Here is an 18,105-nt window from a genome sequence, read left to right on the forward strand (position 1 = left end):
TCCATTACAGGGAACTATACTTGATTTAACATCTCCTACTGCTGGCAGGTTGCTTGGTATTGCAGAGCTACAAAGAAACGTCTTTCTATGTAAATATTTTTACACATCTGATGGTTTTCTTAGGATAAATTCAGAGAAGAGCAATTGCTGGGTCAGTTGAATGTATTTCTTTAAGGCCTTTGGTACTTGATGCTGAATTGTTCTCTAGGAAGAGAGTTGTTCCTAGTTGTTAACTAGGAAGGAGCTAGTTAACATCCCTTCTAGTGAAGTATGGGAACGTTCGTTTCTCTATATCCTTAGCAATACTAGTTATTTTTTTTTTGAAGATTTTATTTATTTATTCGACAGAGGGAAAGAGAGAAAGAGATCACAAGTAGGCAGAGAGGCAGGTAGAAAGAGAGGAGGGAAGCAGGCTCCCTGCTGAGCAGAGAGCCTGCTGCGGGGCTCGATCCCAGGACCCTGAGATCATGACCTGAGCCAAAGGCAGAGGCCTAAACCACTGAGCTACCCAGGTGCCCCCCCCCCTTTTTTTAAAAAGATTTTATTTATTTATTTGACAGAGGGAGAGATCACAAGAAGGCAGAGAGGCAGGTAGAAAGAGAGGGGGCAATACTAGTTATTAAGATTTTGGGGTATCTGGGTGGCTCAAATAGTTAAGCATCTGCCTTCGGCTCAGGTCATGATCCCAAGGTCCTGAGATAGAGCCCCGCATTGGGCTCCCTGCTTGGCAGGAAGCCTGCTTCTCCCTCTCCTTCTACTGCTCTCCCTGCTTTCGCTCTTGCTCTTTCTGTCAAATAAATAAATAAAATCTAAAAAACAAAAAGATTTTATTATTACTTTATTTATTTTTTTTTAAAGATTTTATTTATTTATTTGAGAGAGCGCTAGAGAGAAAGAGCACAAGGAGGGGGAGAGACAGAGGAGAGGGAGAAGCAAACTTTCAGCTGAGCAGGGAGCCCGAGGAGGGGGCTTGATCCCAGGACCCTAGGATCATGACCTGAGCCCAAGGCAGACGCTTAACCATCTGAGCCACCCAGGTGCCCTTCTATTTATTTTTGAATAGGAAATGTATTTACATAGTTCGAATTCAAAAAGTAGAGAGTAGGGACGCCTGAGTGGCTCAGTTGGTTAAGCGGCTGACTTTGGCTCAGGTTATGATCCCAGTGTACTGGGATCGAGTCCCACATCGGGCTCCTTGCTCAGCGGGCAGCCTGCTTCTCCCTCTGCCTCTGCCTGCCATTCTGTCTGCCTGTGCTTGCTCGCTCTCTCTCTGACAAATAAATAATTAAGGTCTTTAAAAAAAAAAAAAGTAGAGAGTATATTTATAATATAGCCTATTTCTTCTGTTCCCGTCGCCACCTGTTTACCCAACACCAGAAGCTAACCTTGTTAAATGTATCTTCCCAGGGGCACCTGGGTGGCTCAGTTGGTTAAGCTACTCTGACTCTTGATCTCAGCTCAGGTCATGATCTCAGGGTCCTGATTTCAGGGTCTTAGGATGAAGCCCCACCTCAGGCTCCTCACTCAATGCTCAGCAAGGAGTCTGCTGCATTCTTTCCCTTTGTACCTCCCCCTGCTCATATGTGCTCTCTCTCTCTCTCTCTCTCAAGGAAATAAATAAATCTTTTTTTTTTTTTTTAAGATTTTATTTATTTATTTGACAGAGAGAGAGATCGCAAGTAGGCAGAGAGGCAGGCAGAGAGAGAGGAGGTTGCAGGCTTCCTGCTGCATTTATATAGTCAAATAAATTTGACTATATAAAACATTTCTCTTTTAATTTTTTTTAAAGATTTATTTATTTATTTATTTGACAGACAGAGATTACAAGTAGGCAGAGAGGCAGGCAGAGAGAGAGGAGGAAGCAGGCTCCCTGCTGAGCAGAGGGCCCCATGCGGGGCTCGATCCCAGGACCCTGAGATCATGACCCGAGCTGAAGGCAGAGGCTTAACCCACTGAGCCACCCAGGCGCCCCAATCTTTTTTTTTTTTTTTAATGTATCTTTCCAGAGATACTTTGGCATATAAAAATGAATACAAATACTCTTATTCCTGCACACACACTTTTTATATAAATAACATTCTGTATACACTATTCAGCCCCATGCTTTTTTCACTTAATAGTATCTTGAAGATCATTCTACATCAGTACATGAAGAGCGTCCTTATTCTTTTCTTGATAGCTACATGATTTTCCATAATATGGATGTATAGTTTATTTAACCAGTGTCTTGTAGATCTATACATAATTGATCTAAGTTGCTTGCTATCTTTTGCTATTCCAAACAACCTAGTGTTGAGAAACTTTGCATATGTTATTTTGTACATATCTTTAGGGTAAAAGCTTCTATCTGTAGGATAAATTCAAGAAGAATTGCTGGTGTAATGAAGATATAAATGATACGGATGTATGTGAAAGATACATACATATTGCTAACTTGCCCTTCCTAATCATGAAACCAACTTATACTCCCACTGGCAACATAACAGAAAGCCCATTTTCCCACTCCTTTGACAACTCAGTGCACTATCAATTTTATTTATCTTTGCCAGTCTGATAGGTAAAAAATAGTATCTCGGTAGACTTGGGGATTTTTCTCAGTTTATCAGATGAAAACTTTTTTTATCGTGGTAAAATACACACTACACACAATGTTCCATTTTAACCATTTTTAAGTATATATAATGCAGTGGCATTAATAAGCACATTCACAGTGTTGTGCAGCCATCATCATTATACATTTCCAGAACATTCTCACCAACCCAAACAAGCAGTAACTCTCCATACAACCCTTCCCCCTCACCTCAGGCAACCTCTGTTCTACTTTCTGTCTCTATGATACTGCCAATTCCAGGCACCTCATGTAAGTGAAATCATACAGTGTTGGTCCTTGTGTTTCTGGCTTATTTCCCTTAGCATAATCATTTCAAAATCCAGTAGAGTTTTAATTTGCATTTGGCTGATTAGGAATGAAGAGCATTTTTTCATATGTTTACGAGCCATTTATATTTCCCATTAGAACTCTCTGTTCCTATTATTTGCATATTTTCCTATTGAATTATTGGTCATCATCTTATGGATCTGTAGGAACTAATCATAATGTAAAGAAATGAGCCCTTTGCCTGTGATAGGAGTTGCAGATATTTTTTCCAGTTCCATGTTTGCCTTTTGAGATTGCTTTTATTGGTTTTTGCTGTAAAGAAATGTTTTATATAGGGGCGCCTGGGTGGCTCAGTGGGTTAAAGCCTCTGCCTTCGGCTCAGGTCATGATCCTAGGGTCCTGGGATCGAGCCCCGCATGGGGCTCTCTGCTCAGCAGGGAGTCTGCTTCCTCCTCTCTCTCTGCCTGCCTCTCTGCCTACTTGTAATCTCTGTCTGTCAAATAAATAAATAAATAAATCTTTAAAAAAAAAAAAGAAATGTTTTATATAGTCAAATTTATTAACCTCTTATAAAACTTCTGGGTTTTGTATCATAGTTAGAAAGGGATTCCTCACTCCAACATCGCTTTAGGTTATTCCTATAGTTTCTTCTAGTGCTCCGCAAGCTTCATTTTTTACATTAAGATTTTGATCCATTGGGTCGCCTGGGTGACTCAGTGGGTTAAAGCCTCTGTCTTCAGCTCAGGTCATGATCTCAGGGTCCTGGGATCAAGCCCCGCATTGGGCTCTCTGCTCAGGAGGGAGCCTGCTTCCCCCTCTCTCTCTGCCTGCCTCTCCGCCTATTTGTGATCTCTGTCTCTCTGTCAAATGAATAAATAAAATCTTTAAAAAAAAAAAGATTTTGATCCATTTAGAATTTATCCTAATGAAAGGTTTATCATAGAGAGCCAGCTTTGTCTTCAGTGGCTACCTTCTGGTCACAATAATTTTACTGAGTAGTCTCTATCTTTTCTCTAGTGGTTTGAGATGCTGCCTTTATGATAATTATTAATCCTTGCCAGTTTGGTGGTAGAAAAAAAGGAAACATTGTGTGCTTTCGTTTTCATATATTTTGTGATCCACAAATGAATTAACTATTTGTTTTCTAAGAAATAAGTATCATTAGTGTTTCTTCTTCTGTGAATTTCTGTTTGTGCCACTCACCCTTTGTTATGTGTAAGATTGTGCTTGCAATATTTTCCTCCATTTTCATTTACCTTCAGTATTGTTTGTGGCTGCAGCTCTGTCTGATGCTGCTGTCTTCAAAGTGCTTTGAATATTTCCTCACTTGATCTTCACGGCTTGGCTCTAAGGTAGTTAAAAATGAAGCTGAAGCACAAAGAGATCCACTAACTTTACCAATTTCCTATCATCTTTCATAGTATAGCCCTTATTATCTGAAAAAAAAAAGTTTATTTTTTTTGAAGATTTTATTTGTTTGTCAGAGAGAGAGAATGCGTGTGCAAACACAAATGGGGAAGCAGCAGAGGGAGAGGGAGAAGCAGGCTCCCCACTGAGCAGGACGCGGGGCTTGATCCCAGGACCCTGGGATCATGACCTGACTTGAATGCAGACACTTAACTGACTAAACCACCCAGGTATCCCCCCCAGAAACACTTTAAAGATGCTAGTTTTTGGTGTGCCTGGCTGGCTCAGTAGGTGGAGCATATGACTCTTGATCTTGGGGTTATGAGTTCTGGCTCCACATTGGGTATAGAAATTATTTTTAAAAATACTAGTTTCCTTTGATGTCTTTAACTGGTTCATTGTTTTGCAGGGAATATCACATGCGAGGCCTCACACTGCGGACATTTCACTGTGTTATGCCAATCGCTCTGCAGCCCTCTTCTACATGGATGAGTATGAAGTGAGTATCGGGGTGCCTGGTATGATTGGAAACCATTGGTAGGGGGTTCACTAGAAGACTAGACCTTCAGCTCTGCTCCTACCTTAGAGCACTAAAACTGGCCCCTGCTGTGAACTGGTCAAGTTGGAAGAAAACTGGTATCCTCCCAAATTTGTTCTGATGCATTTTTTTCTTTCTCCTGATTTGTTTTACCTATCACAGGTGATCATGTGGGGTGGTATTGGTTGACAGGAGTCCTGGCACATGGCACGGGGCCAGGGACTATATATATCCAGTGGGTCAGCAGTTCTCAGTGTCAAGATGAGCTGTGAGATGTATTGCTAATAATACTTCAGGTTCCAAGGGTTTCCAAACTATTTACTTGTTTGTTTCTTAATAAGTGGAGCATGTTCAGGGTTATCCCTGTGGTAATATGGTTCACCCTCCATACACATTTTGAATGGGCAGCTAGAAGTTGCGCCGAAATGCCTGTGTATGCCTCTGAGGGAGTGGGCTTGATAGGAGTGGCTTTTTTCTCATTCCCCAATTGGCGGCTAAAGCCAAGCTCTCAGATGTCATTTTGGTAACATCCATTTTGGAATGCCCCAGGAATTTTTTTAAATATGCCCTAGAGTTAAGAACTAATTGAATAATCACAAGTTCACACTTACTGCCCTTTGAACTGAAAGAGACAAACAAGTGGGGCGCCTGGGTGGCTCAGTCAGTTGAGTGTCTTGACTCTTGATTTCAGCTCAGGTCATGATCTCAGGATCCTGAGATCGAGCTCTACATCAGGCTCTGTGCTGAGGCGTGGAGCCTGCTTAAGATTCTCTCTCTCCCTCTCCCTTTGCCCCTCTCTGCCACTCTTGCAATCTCTCTCTCTGTCTCTCTCTCCAAAAATGAAATAAAATAAAAGAGACTAACAAGAATTTAACTCTAGGCCCTAAGCAAGAAAGTCCTATGCAATTGAGGACAACAATTGGAAGAACTTGTGAACTATGTAACCCTTTATAACCTCTCTACATTGCTTATTTTTATTTCCCTTCTTGTAGCAGCAATTACCATATATTGAACGCATGCGCTCTTTTCAGCACTTTAGGTATATTACCTTATTTCATCCTTAAAACAACCCTGTGAGGTATCTGTGTTTTTCAGATGAGAACACTAAGATACTGAGAAATTAAATTGCTTGCACAAGGTCATACAGCTAGTAAGAAGCAGTCAGGAGTGGATTGCAGATCTGTCTGGCTTCTAAGCATACTCCTTTAATCACTACAATTCTTCTATCTGTAAGACTTTTTTTGCCCTCAAAACAGGAATATTTAATAAGATAATTAAATTCAATATCCTTGGCAAGTATGACTTAATTTCTTAAAAGATCACACAGCAGAATATGATTTAAAGAAATAAGCAAGCATGTAGTTAGAGTCGGTCCATTTTTAATCATCTTTAACTTTTGTGTAGATTTTTGTTAAGATTTTCAGTAGACATTGAAGAGTCAGGACCAAGGGGTTCATGGGGGATTTCCTTTCTATTTTCAGATGTGTCTTAAAGACATCACAAGGGCACAGATGCATGGGTATCCAGAAAGTTTGCAACCCAAGGTGACGTTGCGTAAGGTCGAATGTCTGGTGACCCTGGGGAGACTACAGGAGGCAGGCCAGACCATTAGGGATCTTGAAAGTAACTTTGCTGCCAAACCAACCGTAGCAGCTGCCCAGTTTCAAATTCTGCAGCGAAACCTGTGTCGTCTGAAAATGAAAGTGCAAGAAAGGGAGAGGCTCACAGCAACCTTCCCAACAACTCTAACGAAAATCTTTGAGGATATGGACCTAAGGGAGGTGAATGAACAGATTCCTTGTGCCTCGTCCTCTGTCAGCCTGTGCATGGACCCTTTAAGAGGCCGCTATCTGATTGCCACAGAAGATATTCTCCCTGGAGAGCTCTTGGTGAAGGAGGATGCTTTCGTGAGTGTCCTTAACCCGGGAGAAAGGCCCCCACTACATCACGGCCTAGCAAGCAAGTGGGATACCAGCATCACCAACGGGGACCTCTACTGTCACCGATGTTTGACGCACACTCTGGCCATGGTTCCCTGTGACGGTTGCAGCTATGCCAAGTACTGCAGCCACGAGTGTATGCAGCAAGCCTGGGGTCTCTACCATAACAGAGAGTGTCCTCTCGGGGGGCTGCTGCTCACACTGGGTATCTTCTGCCACGTCGCACTGAGGGCGACTCTTTTAGCTAGATTCGAGGGTGCCAGCAAAGTCATAAGGAAGCTTAGCGGTGAGATTAGTAACAAGGACATGTGCTCGCCTGAAAGTGAGACTCCGGTACACACACTCCGTTCTGACCTGGGAGGGGAGAGTGAGGAAAATGGCAACATAGTTCAGACCCCAGTTCCAGGCTGTGATGTCAATGGCAAATACGAAAATAACTACAATGCTGTCTTCCACCTCTTGCCCCACACTGAGCACCATAGTCCAGAATACAAATTCCTCTGTGCCCTCAGTGTGTCAGCGCTCTGCAAGCAGCTGGAAGCAGCCAACTCCTCGAAGCCGGATGCCGCAGCACCTCCTATCTTGTGTTCCGAGTTGAGTACCTGGGGAGTGGCCATGTTGAAGCACATGCTACAGCTACAGTGCAATGCTCAGGCCATAACTACCATTCAGCAGACAGGTAAGAGGGAAGCTTTGTTTGCCTTACTCTGTTGTTCTTGATGTAGCTCACGTCTGGGTGGAAAGAACTGTGAACGAAAACAGTAGTGGTGGTCTAATGGGAAAACAAGCTAACTGTCCTGTGTTACCATGATTGCACCATTGAGAAGCTGTGTGACCCAAACTCTATGAGCCCACTCTGCCTCGGTTGTCTTGTCTCAGCAACAGGTAGTTTAATCCCCCCTAACTTTACTGAGTTGTGCTGATGAGGTGTTTGTTTACAAATACACTTGAAAATTAAAAACCCTGTTACGGAGGGATTTTTATCATGAAGGAGAACTAAAATAATAAGACTGCAGAAAGAAGAGAGGTCCACGGGGCACCTGGGTGGCTCAGTACGTTAACCATCTGTGTTCAGCTCAGGTCATGATCCCAGGGTCCTGGGACTGCTCTCTGCTCAGCGGACAGTCTGCTTCTCTCTCTCTCTCTCTCTCAAATAAATGAATAGATAAAATATTTTTTTTTAATCTAAAAAAAGAAGGGTCTGCCATTGAGTTAAGGCATCAAAATCTTATTCATGTGACTCAGCTACTCTGTCTCTTCTCTTTCCAACTGACGGATTTTTTCTGTCCTTCTGTTTTAAATTTCCAAGAGGGTAATCTGGCCAAGCATAGCTTTTCACACAGTATTGAATGGTTGGCCAGCCTGTTTGGGCTGTCCTTTGGCCAGGGGCCAACAATCTAGGGGCCGCCTCTAGACACAGACCAATCTAGACCTGCTTGCCTGAACCAGGTCCTACAGACAAGGCTATTTAAGGTAGATGGAGAGGTTGGAGGTGGCCAGCATCATGAGTGACACTGTACTAACAACAGATACTATAGAAAAGAAAACAGTGTTTCTGGTACTTCTATTGTGTGATCTCCATTTTAGCAGATAATGTCTTTCAATTCAATTAGGTCATTATACCTTTCTCAAATTTCTAATTAACTCTATTGAGGGGAAAAATTGGATATTACCTAAATCTAAGATTTACAGACAGACTGATGTAAATGTGGCTTTAGGAAGCTATGCATGCTTAGCTCTTTTGATCTTCTCACATTAGGTAATCTAGAATTTCATCAACCTTTTATATGTATGTTTTTATCTTTAATTTTAATGCAGCTGCCAAATTATATGGTGTATAGGCGTTTCACGAGAAGTGTTTCGGAGGAAGACTGTCTTCCCCATCCTGAAGCACATGGAACACCCCCAGAATAACCCTGGCTTCATCCTAGAATGCTAGGAAATCCCATTGCAAGCCAGTCTCCATTCTCTCCTCTGCTTCCATTGGCTTCTTTGAGCCATTGCTACCTTCTGAAATACATCTGTTGGGTGTTTTTCCGGAATTATGTTTTCCCTTGGGTACATTCATTGGCATTTTAAAAAGTATTATTTTCATATATTTTTGTTTTTGTGAATATATAAAAAAAACAGTATGTGGGGCTTCCAGATTATAGTGGCAGAAAATTACCAACTCCTGATTTTATTGTGTCTTGCCTCTAAAGTACTTAATAGAACATGCAAAAAAGATACAAATGCCGGGAGCTCTGAAAACTATAGAAACCACTGTCCAGGTAAACAATAGCAGGCTGAATCCCTGTGGCAGAATGGCCAAGCCATTCTGGAAGGAGACTTCCATCTGCTTTCCTCCAGTGGCCTGTCCGTAACTGTCAAAGAATCTTAGCCTAAATGTTTTTGCTCCGTGTGCACGACATATCATTATAGTCATGTTTTTATTTGCATAGCAAGTTTCGGGTAAAATTTTTCACAAATTGTTGAGAATAAACTTTTGGATAGTAAATGTATGTATAGCCAGGAATACCTGTATGTTCTGTGGCTAATAAGGATGAGGGAAATAGATTCATAGCATGATACCGGCTACCTGGAGTGATGAAAAGAAGATTGGAGACTTTGGCTTTACCCCAGGCTCTATATTTTATGTACAATTTATTCCTTATGTTTTAAAAATATATACAAAGAGGGACGCCTGGGTGACTCAGTCAGTTAAGCATCTAACTCAATATCGGCTCAGGTCATGATCTCAGGGTTGTGAGATCGACCCGCAGGTTGAAATCCCTGCTCAGCACGAGTCTGATTGAAAGACTCTCTCTCTCCCCCTACCTCTGCCCCTCCCTGCCCCACTAGTGTGCATGCTCTCTCTCTAGCTCCCTCTCAAAATAAATAAATAAATGAAATCTTTAAAATAAATAACTAGGGGTATGTGGGTGGCTCAGTCATTGAGCATCTGCCGAGCCACACCAGGAGCCTGCTTCTCCCCCTCCCTCTGCCTGCCGCTCCCCCTGCCTGTGCTATCTCTCTGTCAAATAAATAAATAAAATCCTTAAAATAAAAATTTTAAAAATAAAAACCAGTTAACTGAGCAGCAAGATGATAAAGTGAAATGAATCTTTCAGAATTGGTAAAAAAAAAAAAAAATTTTTTTTATCAAGCTATTCTCTGTTTACAAAAGTAACACAGAGTGTTTGGGTAAGACATGTTGGGAATCACAAGCAAATCGGGGTATTGGAATTAATATGAAATATTAAGATTAGGTACCCAAGGTACCTAATAAAAAAAAGGAATTTTATTTTTTATAGGACACTTTCCACACTGAAATACATCAATCTTAGCGCTCAGAAACATAGAGATTGTGACTACAAAGCAAAAATTATTAAGTATACCAGGAAAAACTAGCAAAAACACCATAGTTGTGAGAAACTTTAATATACCACTCTGATTTTGATCAAATATATCAAAAATAAGGATCTTGAAGCCAAGATAACTAATATACTATGGCATTCAGTACATACATCTGTCAAAACTTGTGTGTGTTAGACCACGGTGATGTGTTGTGAGTCAGGAGCAAATGGTCAAAAAGAACTCCTGAGACATTTTCAGTGCAAAGGTGCTTTTATTAAAGCATGGAATAGGACCCATGGGCAGAAAGAGCTGCACTGGGGTTGTGAGTAGTGATTGACTATATACTTTTAAGTTGGGTGGATAGAGATAAGGAAGTTTCCAAAAGGATTTTCTTTTTTTTTTTTTTTTAAGATTTTATTTATTTATTTGACAGACAAAGATCACAAGTAGGCAGAGAGGCAGGCAGAGAAAGAGAGGAGGAAGCAGGCTCCCTGCGGAGCTGAGAGCCCAATGTGGGGCTCGACCCAGGACGCTGAGCCAAAGGCAGAGGCTTTAACCCACTGAGCCACCCAGGCGCCCCTCCAAAAGGATTTTCATGTGTTAAGGAAAACTAGAATAATGGGAAAGGCATACAATCCATTTTAAAGATTTCTTTATTTACTTTTAGAGAGAGAGAGAGTATGTGTCATGAGCAGGAGAGAGAACAGCAGGAGGGGCAGAAGGAGAGGGAGAGGAGAACCTCAAGCAGACCTCTGAGCCCAACGAGGGCCTTGATCTCACAACCCCGAGATCACGACCTGAGCTGAAACCAAGAGTTGGACACTCAACTGACCGAGCCACCCAGGTGCCCCCAATCCATTTTTAAATTTTACCAGAATAATGTTACTGTGTGAATCAGTCTTTTTAATTTTAAAACTGTAGTGAAAGTTCAAAGAAGGAGGTAGCGCTCACCCATACTTCTACCTTCAGAATTGATTACTGTTACTTTTAGTTGTCCTTTTCTCCCATGTATATATTTTTATTCAGTTATTTATTTATTTTAAAGATTTCATTTAGGGGTATCTGGGTGGCTCAGCCAGTTAAGCATATGCCGTTGGCTCAGGTCGTGATCCCAGAGTCCTAGGAACGAGTTCCACATCAGGGGGAGCCTGCTTCTCCCTCTTCCTCTTCCTCTGCCCCTGCTCATGTGCTCTTTCTCACTCTCTCTCTCAAATAAATAAATATAAACTTTTTTTTAAAAAATTAAGATTTCAGGGGCGCCTGGGTGGCTCAGTGGGTTAAGCCTCTGCCTTCAGCTCAGGTCATGATCTCAGGGTCCTGGGATCGAGCCCCGCATCGGGCTCTCTGCGCAGCGGGGAGCCTGCTTCCCCCTCTCTCTCTGCCTGTCTCTCTGCCTATTTGTGATCTCTCTCCCTGTGTTAAATAAGTGCATAAAATCTTAAAAAAAAAAAAAATTAGATTTCAGGAACTCCTGGGTGGCTCAGTTGGTTAAGCGTCTGCCTTTGGCTCAGGTCATGATCCCAGAGTCCTGGGATCAAGCCCCTCATCAGTCTCCCTGCTCAGCAGGAAGCCTGCTTCTCCCTCTGCCTGCTACTCCCCCTGCTGTGTTCCTTCTGTGGCTGTGTCTGTCAAATAAATAAATAAAATCTTCAAATAAGCTTTCATTTATTGAGAGTGCGAGCTCATGCGCACATGCATGGGATGGGGGGGTGCAGGCAGAGGCAGAGGGTGAGAGAGAATCCTGGAAGTCTGGCTGTTGTCAAGCTAAGGTTCCTTTTTGCCTCTAGGAAAGCTTTAACGTTAAGGCTGTTGTGAACTCCTTGAGGATTGTCGTACTCTGCCTGTCTCAAGTATTTGTCAATGGGCTACAAGTTGTAAGGAAATTTAATTTTCCTTACTTTTCTTTTGTCTTTGTTCTCCTCATCACAGGGTTCAGTAAACTTTTTCTGTAAAGGGCCAGACAGTAAATATTTTAGGCTTTGCAGACCATGGTGTCTCTGACTCAGCTCTGACATTGCAGCACCAAAGTCGCCATTGACAATGCAGAAAATGACGATGGCCGGGTTCCAGGAACACTTCATGATGGACTCTGACATTCGATTTCTTAGAATTCACAATTCCAAAAGGATTGAGCATTGAGTGGGCATTGTTCTTTCATTTTTTTTTCAACCACTTAAAAAGTGTAAAAGCAGTTCTTAAACTACACTCTACAAAAACAGGCAGCCCGCAGGATTTGGCCAACAGGTTACAGTATGTAGACTCCTGATAATGAAAGAGATTTGGCAAATCTAATTAAGATATCTATTTAGTAAAAAGGGAAAAAGTCCACACAATTAGGAGCAATGAAGGAGTATAGCCAATAATATAAATTAATTTTTAAATTTTAAGCAAGTATTTAATATCATTTTAGACTCTTAAATTTGAAAACATTTTGTAGAAAACACAAATTTCCTACATTTTCTCAGGAAGAGAACACTTCAATATCCAGTGATTGTGGAAGAAATTAAAGATTATCAAAATATCTCCAGGAACGCCTGGGTGGCTCAGTCAGTTAAGTGTCTACCTTCTGCTCAGGTCATGATCTCAGGGTCCTGGGATCAAGCCCCTCATTGGGCTCCCTGCTCAGCAGGGAGTCTGCTTCTCCCTCTCCTTCTGTGGCTCCCTGCTTAAGCTCTCTCTGTCTCTCTGTCTCTCTCTGACAAATAAATAAAATCTTAGAGATATATATACATATATCCATAAAAAGAAGTCAGACCCACTCTTTTCCATGTAAGTTCTTTAAAACTTCTTTTTTTTTTAGTTCTTTAAAACTTCTAAGGACCATATTTAGCCACATTTTTAAAAAAAGATTTTAAGTATTCATTTAGGAGAGAGAGAGAGCACAAGCAGGAGAGGCAGAAGGAGAGGGAGAAGCAGACTCCGCGCTGAGCTGGGAGTCTGGCACGGGGCTTGATCCGAGGACCCTGAGATCACAACCGGAGCCGAAGGCAAATGCTTAACCTTCTGAGCCATCCAGGCATCCGTAGTCACATTTTTTTAATAAAACAAAAAATATATTTCAAAGAACAGATCATTTTTATACAATATAAAGTGTTCCAGGGCACGGGGGAACCTGGAGTCCTTTCCCACTCATTTTACAAAGCCAAGGATAAGAACTATAGATTAGTCTCACTTGTGAATATCACTGTAGGAATCCTGAGAAAATCACTGCAATATCACATCCAGCAGTTTATTGAAGGAATGCCAAGAGGTGACCAAGAAGGGTTTCATCCAGAAATGCAAACACCATTTTAACTTGGAGGTTTGGGTAAGAGACAGACCATATTCTGAGATGGAAACACTGAAAACTAAAAATGGCAGTTCCCCTGCATTCCCCCAGCCAGTACAATGCAGTTCCACATGAAATCACAATTGGATTTTTCATGGGAATTGGACACTGATGCTAAAGTTCATCTTGAATAAGTGGTTGAGAATAGCCATTTTGTAAGAGTACTGAATCCTTTAATTCGGAAGCCCACACCCTCCCTCCCCGATCGGGCTCATCCCGCAGGACCAGGTGGCGATCACCAAGGCTACCAAGGCTACTCCTAGAGAGTCCCTGGTGTAAATGTCCAACCCTTCCCGCCCCGCTTGTTGCAAAGGCCTTGGCCAATGTCAAGACCAAGAGTCCCATTAGCAATGAAGGCACTGATGGAGCTATCCCAGCATCGGGGGTATCCTAGCACCACTGCTGCTCCCAGTGAGAAGGCAATGGAGGCAAAGAAAGAAGAATCAGAGGAGCCTGATGATGATGTTCGCTTTGGTCTTTTTAACTACATCTCTTCTGTAACCTGTTCAATAAAAATAATATATATTTTTTAAAGATTTTATTTAGTGAGAGAGAGTGAGTGTTGGGGGGTGGGCAGAGAGGAAGGGAGAGAGAGCATCTCAAGCAGACTTGTGCCTAGAGCTGGAGCTGGAGACAGGGCCGTATCTCAGGACCCTGAGATCAGGACCTGAGCCAAAAATCAAGAGTCAGTGGCTTAACCCACTGAGACTCCCAGGTGCTCCAATAATAATAATAATAATAATAATAAATAGAAGAGTACTGAAGGGGCTTGGTACCATCAGATTTCATATCAGCATTAAGCTACAGTAATGAAAGACAGGATGGTACTGATATGATAGTCCCCTAAAAGTGTTAAATTCTCCAAATCATTAAAAAGTTAAACAGGGAAACATTAAATCATCAAATATCTAGGAAAAGATAAGTGAACACTTACGTGATCTTAGGGTGAGAGAAGCTTTTTAAAGCATAGAATATCCAATTTAAGTAATTAAAGATAGCTAGATTTAACCTAAAGACCAAATATCAAGAACACTATAATCACCAAAGAAGACAGAGAATGTGGGTGGAAGAGATCCTTGAAGGAATGAAGATATGGGACTGGGAGGCAACAGGCCTGGGTTTCTACTCCACTGATTCTAACTGCTAACTCTCCATATGAACTCAGATTGCTTAACCTTTCTGTGTGCCTCACTTAGTATACTTTTTTTTTTTAATACCAGTGTAGTTGACAATGTTATTTTAAAGATTTTATTTATTTATTTGATAAATATTTGAGAGAGAGAGAGTGTGCACGACAGGGAGTAAGGTCAGAGGGAGAAGCGGACTCCCCACTGAGCAGGGAACCTGATGTGGGACTTGACGCCGGGACTCCAGGATCATGACCTGAGCCAAAGGCAGTCGCTTAACCCAATGAGCTATCCAGGCGCCCGACAATGTTATATTAGTTTCAGGTGTACAATATAGTAATTCAACAATTATATACATTATTCAGTGCTCATCATCACACATGTACTCTTACTCCCCATCACCTATTACCCCCATCCCCACACCCACCTCCTCTCTGGTTACCATCAGTTTATTCTCCATCTTTTTTTTTTTTTTAAGATTTTATTTATTTATTTGACAGAGATCACAAGTAGGCAGAGAGGCAGACAGAGAAGGAGGAAACAGGCCCCCCACTGAGCAGAGAGCCAGATGCGGGGCTCGATCCCAGGACCCTGGGATCATAACCTGAGCTAAAGGCAGAGGCTTAACCCACTGAGCCACCCAGGTGCCCCTATTCTCCATCTTTAAGAGTCTGTTTCTTAGCTTGTCTCTTTCTCTTTTTTTCCTTGCTCATTTGTTTCTTTTTTTTTTTAATTTCTAATTATTTATTTGAGAGAGAGCACAAGTTGGAAGAGGGGCAGAGAGAGAAGCAGGCTCCTCTCTGAGCAAGGAGCCCAGAGCAGGGTTCAATCCCAGGACGCTGGGATCATGTCCTGAGCCAAAGGCAGACACTTAACCAACTGAAACACTCAGGCACCCCTTGTTTTGTTTCTCAATTTCCACATATGAGTGAAATCACATGGTATTTATCTATGACTGGCTTATTTTGCTTACCATTATACTCTCTAGCTCCATCTATGTTATTAGAACAGCAAGATTTCATTCTTTTTTTATGTCTGAGTAATACTACATTGTATATAGACCACATCTTCTTTATCCATTCATCTGCCAGTGGACACTTGGGCTGTTCCCATAGTTTAACTATTGTAAATAATGCTACAAAGAACATAAAGGTGCATATATCCCTTCCAATATTCCTATTCCTTGGGTCAATACCCAGCAGTGCGATTACTGGGTCATAGGATAGTTCTGTTTGTAACTTTTTGGGGAAACTCCCAGCTGTCTTCCACAGTGGCTGCACCAGTTTGCATTCCCACCAACAGTGCACAAGGGTTTTTTTTCCTCCTCATTCTTGCCAACGTTATTGTTCCTTGAGTTTTTTATTGTAGCCACTTTAACAGGTATGAGGTTTTGATTTGCTTCTCCCTGATGATGAGTGATGTTGAGCATCTTTTCATGTGTCTGTTGGCCATCTCGATATCTTCTTTGGAGAAATGTCTGTTCTTGTCTTCTGCCCGTTTTTAAATGGATTATTTGTTTTTTGGATGTTGAGTTGTATCAGTTCTCTATATAGTTTGGATACTAACCTTTATCAGATCTGTCATTTGCAGATACCTCCTCCTGTTTAGAAGGTTGCCTTGTAGTTTTGTTGGTTATTTACTTTGCTGTGCAAAAGCTATATTTTGATGTAGTCCCAGTAGTTTATTTTTGCTTTTGTTTCCCTTGCCTCAGGAGATGTATCTAGAAAGCTGTTGCTACTGCTGATGTCAGAGAAATTTCACTCAGTATCCTCCTATGGATAATGAGAGGACTGGATGAACCTCCGGGCCTCTGAGGAAGATTGTTTGCAAAGATAACCCCAACAATTTCACCCACCCCTGTATGTTTGCCCTCTTGCAACTTCATACTGCTTTTTCTCCAATCAAGAGGTAGTCTGTTTTCTCTGCCCTTGAATCTGGGCCAGCCCTGTAACTTACTTTGACCCTTGGAATGCAGTAGAAGTGACCTTGTGTGACTTTGGAGTCTAGGCTTTAAGAGGCCTTGTAGCTTCCATGTCATTTTCTTTGAATGATGGTGTGTAGCCATATGAACAAGCCTAGGTTAGCCTTTGTTTTTTTAAGTCTAGCCTTCTTGAGGGTGAAAGACCATATGCTAGGGCGCCTGGGTGGCTCAGTTGTTAAGTGTCTGCCTTCCGCTCAGGTCATGATCCCAGGGTCCTGGGATCAAGCCCCTCATTGGGTTCCCTGCTTACAGGGAGTCTGGAGAATCTGCTTCACCTTCTCCCCTTAACCCCCCCTCCCCGCCGCTTCTCCCTCTCCAGCTCCCCCTGCTTGTGTTCCCTCTCTTGCTGTGTCTCTCTCTGTCAAATAAATAAATAAAATATTTTTTTTAAAAAGACCGAATGCAGGATGCCTGGGTGACTCAGTTGGTTAAGCGGCTGCCTTTGGCTCAGGTCATGATCCCAGTGTCTTGGGATCAAGTCCCGCATTGGGCTCCTTGCTCCACGGGGAGCCTGCTTCTCCCTCTGCCTCTACCTGCCACTTTGCCTGCTTGTGCTCTCTCTCTCTCTCACTCTAACAAATACATAAATAAAATCTTAAAAAAAAAAAAAGAACATATGCTAGATGAATGCAGTAATATGAATAATCCCGGGAAAGACCAGCAGAAAACATGTGTAGCTAAACTCTGGGCAAAGTTGCTGGCACAGAGCATTGTAAACACATGAAATAGTTGTTTTTGTTTGTTTTTAAAGATTTATTTATTCACCATAGAGAGCAGGGGTGCACATGCAAGTGGGGGGAAGGGCAGAAGGAAAGAATCACAAGCCGACTCCCCAATACTGAGGGCTCAATCTCACACCAGGAGATCATGACCTGAGACAAAATCAAGAGTCGGACGCTTAACCAGCTAAGCCATGCAGGCACCTGAAATAGTTGTTATTTTAAAAGCAAACCAACCCCAGGGGAGAAAAAGCCCATGAACTAAAATGAAAATAGCAAAATGAGAGAACATTTCTAGCAACTATGCAGCTCTTAAAGTCAGTCTTTAAACATATACAATAGTGGTGAAAATCTAAAACTAGATTGTGATAATGGTTGCACAACTTATATGAATTTCCTAAAGAAAATCATGAATTAGTACACTTAAAATAAGTGAATTTTATGGTAGATAAATTGTATCTTTAAAAGGCTGTTAAAAAGGTACATCAGCAAGCCTTTTATCACAGCAGTAGTAAATATGGTCATGTTTAACCCCCCTGTACTTAAAACAAGATACCATTTTTCCCTATCACATTGCAGGGTTGCTGTGTTGCCTTTTTTTTTTCTTTTTTTTTTTTAGCTATAATATGCATTTTAGGTTATAATATAAAGAAATGGCCATAATGTGTTAAGTGAAAGAAGTAACTTACAAATTGCTCTGTGTATCACATGGGAATTTCATACATAAGACTGAACAGAGGCCTAGAAAAAAATGCCTCAAACTATTGTACCTGGCTGATAGGCTCACAGATGACTTATTTTCTTTATAATTTTTACTTTGCAATTTTTTTCTGACTACCATGTACTCCTTT

General features: G+C 41.7%; 1 protein-coding gene across 1 annotated transcript in view; it reads left to right on the plus strand.

Annotated features, from left to right (window-relative positions):
- Positions 1-18,105, plus strand: part of SMYD4 (SET and MYND domain containing 4) — a 53,057-nt gene that overhangs the window by 22,900 nt on the left and 12,052 nt on the right. Inside the window, exons 4-5 of the mRNA XM_080826404.1 lie at positions 4,695-4,784; positions 6,305-7,442. Coding sequence (XP_080682530.1) covers positions 4,695-4,784; positions 6,305-7,442 — 1,228 coding nt within the window. The remainder of the gene's footprint in view (positions 1-4,694; positions 4,785-6,304; positions 7,443-18,105) is intronic.

Source organism: Martes martes, assembly GCF_963455335.1.
Source record: "Martes martes genome assembly, chromosome: 16".
Classification (NCBI taxonomy): domain Eukaryota; kingdom Metazoa; phylum Chordata; class Mammalia; order Carnivora; family Mustelidae; genus Martes; species Martes martes.